The 7,374-nt window shown below is 36.3% G+C and overlaps 1 protein-coding gene across 10 annotated transcripts; it reads left to right on the top strand.

The window, feature by feature from the left end:
* Positions 1-3,582: 3,582 nt before the first annotated feature.
* On the top strand, positions 3,583-6,756 carry LOC127332143 (uncharacterized). Of its 10 annotated transcripts, none has more exons than XR_011743559.1 (7): positions 3,583-3,793; positions 4,464-4,552; positions 5,169-5,275; positions 5,431-5,540; positions 5,690-5,764; positions 5,878-5,964; positions 6,412-6,756. XR_011743559.1 is itself a non-coding variant. In XM_071819142.1 (7 exons), the coding sequence occupies exons 3-7, from the start codon at positions 5,242-5,244 to the stop codon at positions 6,443-6,445; spliced, it is 306 nt and encodes a 101-aa protein (XP_071675243.1). In that variant the 5' UTR covers positions 3,583-3,793; positions 4,464-4,552; positions 5,169-5,241; the 3' UTR covers positions 6,446-6,756. The 10 variants fall into 10 exon arrangements, 1 of the variants encoding a protein (XP_071675243.1); XR_007870233.2 differs by having other exon boundaries at positions 5,684-5,764; XM_071819142.1 differs by having other exon boundaries at positions 5,724-5,764.
* Positions 6,757-7,374: the final 618 nt, after the last annotated feature.

The following is a 7,374-nucleotide window of genomic DNA, read 5'->3' as shown; positions in this document are numbered from 1 at the left end:
TTCTTTTTGCAGTCTGAAATATGTATTGGTCCGTTGATATTAAACTTGACAATAGTCAATAGGTAATGTCAGCTTAAGGAAAAAAGTTCCATACTTCGAATTTGTTGATTACCATCTTTTACCTTTTACTATTATTAAATAATTTGTTACTTCTATTTTGTAGATTGTCACACCATGAGAGTATGCAAAGGTCCTCCGTTCTGATGAAAAATTTGACATTGCAAGAGCCAATGATATCTGAATTTGAGTGTTCTAATATTGTACAACAGTAAGTCTCAAAGAATGAATTTGGTTATAGTACAGGTACAATTGAAAACTAGATAAGCCTAAATAACAAAATGGCAATTTGAGTTTATCTGGAAATGCAAGTTTTGGAATTACACTAACATACAGGAAATAACATTAATGTCTTAGCTTCCGGATAAACTAATTTCTATATTCGTTGTATTCTCAATACAAAGACGTTGACAACCAATAATGCTTAGTGGAAAATTTGACATTGCTAGAACCAACGATATTCTGAATTTGAGTGTTCTAGAATACCTCAATATGTGCCCTTTATTTATATCTTTCAAAAATCAAATCGATGATTCAATGGTTGCAGTTGGTTGACACATCGCTGATATGTGTAATTTTGCATCACGATTGCTTTTGGCTGATGATAAATATTACTATGGTGCAGGCAGTACTTGGAGGTGTTCTGGTAGCTGTGAATCAACTGTGAGGTTTTCCTTAATTAGGTACCCCTCTATTACTATCTTCTCATCTGGTGTTAGCTCATGTTTAGAAACTCTCTCAACCACTACTATTTAATTCTTAGTTGGATTTCCGTCTCCAGCAATTATGATTTGTTTGTAGTTATGTTTGTTATTTCATTCTCCATATTGATTGCTCAATATTGTTTGGGTGGGGTGTATATTTGTACATCAGCGCACAACCTGTACAAGCTCTTGGCCGGATTATATTTTTGTGACATGGTCAAAGGTGGAACTCTACTAGATATAAAAATCAGTGCAAAGAGTAGAAATGGGATAAAGATGCATTTCTGTGACAATTTTGGGAATCAAACTATTCTTGTAGTTCTCGGTTAATTGGTTGGTGTGCTCTCGGTTAGTTGCATCCAGTCAATTCTTGCAGTTCTTTGGGCTGCTCGAGGTTTTCATGATACACTTGAACTATATGTAATTCAACTGAGCTATTCAGTATCCGCTGTAGCTGCTCTTTGCTCACTGAATTTCTCTCAAATGCTTTATTGTGTTTTATCTGATAGGTGTTCTTTGTGCTGTGCAGATTGATGCCTTCAACGATAAGTTGCAAGAGCTTCTCCATAAATGCTAAATGGCAGCTGATGGAGTGTAATTATTTGGGTTCACGAGAAGCTTTTTGTTTCTCTCTCGAAGATGCAGTAGATTTATTTAGGGGCTTGTCGTTTTATGATTTTTCACACTAGATCACCGTCTCGACCTGCGTCTTCAGTTCCGTCTCTGCCCATGACATTGGGAATGGCTATGGTTGGGCTTCAAGCATGGCAGGATTAGGACCTGCAAGGAAGACGAGTCGCCCCAGCCATGGCCATGGTTCCACCGACTCCCCCACATGCCTCCACTGTTGATAAGTTAATTGACAGATCTATCTTAATACTGAAGACTAAAATTCTTAGAACTGTGCCATGCCACTTCTCTAATTATTGTTCGTGTGTTATTCAGAAAACCTCTTACGATGCAAACAAGGACCTGTCATGTTTGGATCCTTCAGCACTATCCCTGAGCAGCGAATTCCAGTTTCTGTTTTGAATCTTCTTTTGATCACGAAGATTCTTTCTGTACCGGCAAGACCTCAGATTCAACCAATGTTGGTAAGATAAACTATGTCTCCAGCTTTGCTAACTTTGTTTCTTGAGCATATTAAATGGAAATTGTGTTTCTTAGAAAAAAAGAAACTCAAACAGAGTTTTACAAAAGTTAAGTAGAGATTAGGTGTTCGTATTATGCGTAAAAGTACTGTTTTCCTCAGCTATGTAGTGGAGCTTGCTGATTACATGATTCATTTTGTAATTCAAAATTTTCATTTATTTACGATGTTTCGGTTAATATATTACATGGGATTTATGTCATTTCATCCATATTTCTATTGTGTGTTGCTTCAGTGCCACCCTTGGCCTTATGATTTGGTAGGACTAAGCATGGGATTTCCCTTGAGTAGTGCCCAACCTAAATTTAATGATATTAAAATTACTTTTTTCTACAAATATGTGATCATTGGCAACTACTGCAACGCCTTCAGTCAATAGTCGACGGCAACAGTGAAACACAAGCAATTCTTGATGTTGTTAACCTTAACGCAACGCATATTTGGTAAATTGAGGACAACATTGTGCTATATTTGATGCATGTCCGAGTTGCTATGTTTTTCAGTACAATGAGAACTCTATGTATATGCATTTATTTATTTACTCTGAGGCTAATTTAAATTTGACCGATGATGTAGTGTTGCAGGCTTGCTAATCTGCAATTTCTGCTATCATGTAATTTGAGGTATATCTTTCAGAGAAAATAAGAAAATCTCATTCTAAGGAGGTATGAGCTATATTTGCTTCGCTAAATGTCAATGTATTTTGTCACATTATTTTAGTTAAAATGTTTTCTTGATGAGGAGGTTATGAAAATATATAAAATTAAAATAAGTTAAGCTAGGATTATAATGCTTGCTCTTGCGATTAATTAGTTTTCAAAGTGCTCATTAGTGCTCTGTTCCCAAGGTTGCTGCAAAAAAAGGGTACAAACTTCTCCTGCTTGAACACAAGTACTTTGCCCCTCAAGTTTGTGGTCTATTATTCAGGGGTCTGATGTCATGTTTACAACTGGTTCGTTGTCAAGATTAGGCCAATTACTCCTTGCTGTCAAATGTCTATGCAAGCTCCTCCTTTTACAATGAAACTACATTATTTCGTTTTCATGGGGCCCAGAATCAGTTCCTTACCGTATGGGAGTATGCATTTAATTTACCTACTGGTTTTCATTTTATAAATAGAGATAGTGTGCTGCTACAGAGGCAGAGAGCGTCCCTGAGAGATTTCAATGATTGATTCTCGATGTTGCTTATGTAGTTTGAGCTTGAAATATGAGTCAAAGTCTGAATAGTCTGCTCAAGATTCTTCAATTTTTGTATGTGTGTTACGTGCGTTGCTTTAAATACGAGCTTTAAATTACAATCAATCTATGTGTCATGTAGCTCCACTGTCCAACTACACCATTCCACATTATTACTCTTAAACTGGTCGACACCTGACTACTGAAGCTCCCAACTGGCTTTTAGATTTTGCCTCTGACATTTTGTTAACATTTGCCTCTGATCTGGCTTATGATTCATGAGCTCTTACCATCTAATTTGTTTAGTTGTGTTATTTAATTTAATCTCCTGTGAATAAGTATCCAAAATTTATTTATTTGTACTCGTGCTATGTTTTTGCTTATTTTATAATTGCCTATGATTTACTCGTGCCATTCCTGTTGTTATGGTTTGTAAATGTGGTCTTAATGAAAAGACCATTTTATCTGCGGGTTTGGTATAAACGGATACTTCTCGATTGTCCTCTTTTTGGTAGTTTGCCTTTTTGTAATTTCTAGGTATAACTTTCAGAGAACAAGCAATCATATGAGCTTGCTTCCCTGAATGTCCATATATTTGGTAGTTAGGCTTAAATATTATCGCCTTGGAGCTGGCAATGGTCGCCGCCTCAACTGTCTTCCGCTCCCCTCTTCGAGTCAGACATCAATATATTGGTGCTTTGCAGGTCAAACCCTATCTTATTATCTCTCCCTCCCCCTCTATAAATCTTCGGATGCTTTATGTTGAACAATGGTACATCACATAGTTATCAGATCTTCTATCCACTAAAACCCACGAACGATACAACATGAGGAATGGAAGCTATCTGATAATCATAGAATTAGTTCTGGTAATCATGTATGTTGTTGTTCCTTTTGTTTTACGTCCTCGAAATATTTTTTGGTCCTACTGGATTTTACAATTGAAATTCCTGTTTTAGCTCCAATTGTCTGTTTCTACTTGATTAGCACTCCCAAGTGAACTCCAACTGGATGGTTCTTGCTTGGCCTGTGAAGAATCCACTTATTGTGTATTTCCTTACTTTTTCTTCAAAACACACCATTGTTGATTTCCTTTACATATCTTTATTATTCCTATCTTTCATTTGTATATCCATCATGTTTAGTTAAAGGATATTCTTCTCCTTTTATCCTGCCATATTTTAGTCTACAACATTGTCTGCCACAAGCAATTGGGTACACTCATATTTAGAGAGGACATTTAAATAAACCCTTCTTATTCCGAAGTCAGTTTATACAAATTGTGATGCAATGCTATTAATTTGTTTGTCTCTCTTATTTTACTTATTCACGATGCGGATGACTCAATATTTAATTTGTTATTTTAATATCCAGGTGCTAATGTGGATATACATTTCATTCCAAAAACTCAAGAGGGCTGATTCAATTCCAAACATGCAGTCAATTATTGCTGCTTTAGATGGGTAAGGCCCTGAACATTGCCTATATTATTCGTTCTCCCTCCCACATTTAAATTTCCTTAGATCGCTTGTGTCATGAAAATTGCATTCAAGAAATTGTTCTCAACGGAGCTTCTTGAAATGTTTATAGGAAATGGTGGCTCATGGAGATCTGGGTGTTAAACTTACAGTTGAGACTAAAAAAACTGCATATATAATTTTGGGCAGCAAGAAAATGCTCATCCCTTTTATACACCACTTTCTTGTTAATATGCCTAAAATGTAACCAAGCGTTTAGTATTGTTGGTAATCATATTTTTTGAAGATAGATTGTTGTAAAATAAAACACGCAGGTTCTTTCTTTTTGGCCAGTAACATAATGGTGATTAGATCTGATACTTCTTTGGCACATTTATTTTCTCTCCATGATTTGTAAAATTGCTCACAGGTTCTTTCTTTGGCTGCTTTATAAAAAAAATTGTTTGTACACAACCTATGCAGTATGAAATGATTATTAGCTACCATTTTTCATTAATTGCAGTCTGTCTACCAGTGGAATGCAAAGCAATAGCAAAGCATATTGGTCTTAAATAGGTTTATCTAAACATACAATGCATGATGGTTATTTCTTTAACTGTAGGTTTTGCAAATATACGTGTGTATGGCATATTGGCCTTTCTTAGGAGTTGCTTTCTGGATTTGCTCGCTGCTATATGGATCTATTATTTCAAGAAATGATGTTATACAGTGATTTGCACCATCTTTGGCCTTTTAACCGCTTGATTTGAATTTTTAAATGGAGTCAAATAGTGTCCCTCCATCTTAACATGCCACCCATTTATCATGTGTGGCGTGTAATTTAAGAGGGCATGAGTGCATGACATGTGCATTGCTGATTACAGGGTGTTGTAAAGAATATCATCCTGGCCATGCAATTATTTCTGCTGCTTGTGCATTGGAAGCTTTAAAGCTCTTCTCTGGCTGCAGCAGAAGTGTGTCAAATTATCTCACGGTAAGTTTCGCTGCATCATGCATTCGTAAATTACGCATGGTTATGTATGTATTCTAAGTAAACAATGATATTTTCATTTATGTTTCAATAACAAATTGGGTTTAATCTTTAGTTATATACAACTCACCCTCTGTAGCTAATAGTAATAGGCACCTGGAAGTTGAACTCACCCTCTGATTACAGGGCGATGCAAGTATTTTCATATACAGACTTCTCTTCCTTTTGTATGTCTTTATTCCCAAATCTCCTTTTTTTGTTTTTTTTCACTGGTATACTCGGCTTGTTTTAGCCACCGTTAGTTGATTCTAATTATGCTGGCCAATTTTGTGTGTACCAGCCGGGAGCCGCATACAGTCGGTTCGGACGTATTTACATGTAGTATGTATGGCAGTTGCAGCAGCTTGCCAATTAGTACCCACCAAAGGTAATTTACCTCTTCATTTTTTAGGTCCTACTGGTTGTTGCAAGGGCCGACATTGTGAAATCGATGTCTTGTGCCGAGGTTCAACTTCTTGTGCACCATGAAATTATGCAAGGTCCTCCATTCTTATGGGAAATTTGATATCGCAAGAGCCAACAATATTCTGAATTTGAGTGTTCTAGAATAGATCAATAGTAAGTCTCAAAAGAGTAAAATTGGTTAGAGTACATGTACAGTTGAAAATTAGATAAACCTGAAAAAACAAAATGTAAATGGGAGTGTATCTGAAAACTGAAAAGCCAAGTTTTGGAATTATAGATATACTAACATATAGGAAATAATATTACTGTGTTAGCTTTTGGCTAAGCCAAAAAAAATTATAGGGCGCTATTTTCTCTATACAGAGATGTTGACAACCAATAATGCGTAGTTCTACTTTTTCTTTTGCAGTTTTGGCGGTTCATCTTCTCCGAGCAAAGCATAGGCCACGGATCCGCTGCTCTTCTCTAATTTTGTAGCAGCCTGACAGTTGGCGAGAGAACAGTTCAAGACGGGGCTACCTTACCGGAGATCTTGACGGTTTAGAGTTGGAATGCCCAAATTCTAATTTTCTGTTTAGCCCATTTGCCTTATTTATATGTTTTTTATAGCTTAGACACCATCAGAGTAGAACTAAACATATTATTGCAACATGGGCTATTTACTATGCAGCGATTTTTTGATTCTATCATACATTGTACTGCTATTGGTGATTTTGTGATCAACTTCGTATGCAACCAAAGTATCAGTTATCTATTTACTGTTGATTCATTTACGTTTTATTTCTTGCTGATTATCTGGTAAGGCATGGCTTCAATTCAGGCTCCGGTTCAGTCTTTGGGCTGAGGCACAACGGGTCATCCTATGTATTAGTCGTCCATTAGCATATTATTAATACGCTTTCGTTTGCACTGATTTAAGCATTTCTCTCGTGTATTGATTCTGTCATTTGCGCGATAGCGCAACCGGTCATCTAGTGGCTATAAAGAAAGCACTTCTTGGGAGATAACCCATGTTTTTATTTTGCTACTATTTTGTTGTGTCTTGGAAGTTGTTACTACTGTAGAAACCTCTCCTTATCTTAATTTTGTTGCATTGTTGTGCCAAGTAAAAGTCTTTGATAGTAAGGTTCATACTAGATTTAGATTACTGCGCAGAAACAGATTTCTTGCTGTCACGAATTTGGGTTGAATTCTCTGTAGGTAACTCAGAAAATTCTGCCAATTTACGTGAGTGATCCTCATATATGTACGCAACTTTCATTAAATTTGAGCATTTTCATTTGAGCAAGTCTGGTGCCTCTTAGAAATTCGTCTTTACGGACTGTTCTGTTTTGACAGATTCTGCCTTTTATTTCGCATTGCCTATTTTGCT

The sequence above is a fragment of the Lolium perenne genome, chromosome 4 (genome assembly GCF_019359855.2).
Source record: "Lolium perenne isolate Kyuss_39 chromosome 4, Kyuss_2.0, whole genome shotgun sequence".
In the NCBI taxonomy this organism is placed as follows: domain Eukaryota; kingdom Viridiplantae; phylum Streptophyta; class Magnoliopsida; order Poales; family Poaceae; genus Lolium; species Lolium perenne.
This window is presented reverse-complemented; position numbering and strand designations above follow the sequence as displayed.

Excerpts from the sequence above, each read along its gene's own strand:
- LOC127332143 (XM_071819142.1), top strand. The coding sequence starts at position 5,242 with ATGGATCTATTATTTCAAGAAATGATGTTATACA. Across the intron at positions 5,765-5,877 it reads TACAGACTTCTCTTCCTTTT|CCGGGAGCCGCATACAGTCG; the intron begins GTATGTCTTTAT and ends TGTGTGTACCAG. Across the intron at positions 5,965-6,411 it reads CCAATTAGTACCCACCAAAG|TTTTGGCGGTTCATCTTCTC; the intron begins GTAATTTACCTC and ends TTTCTTTTGCAG.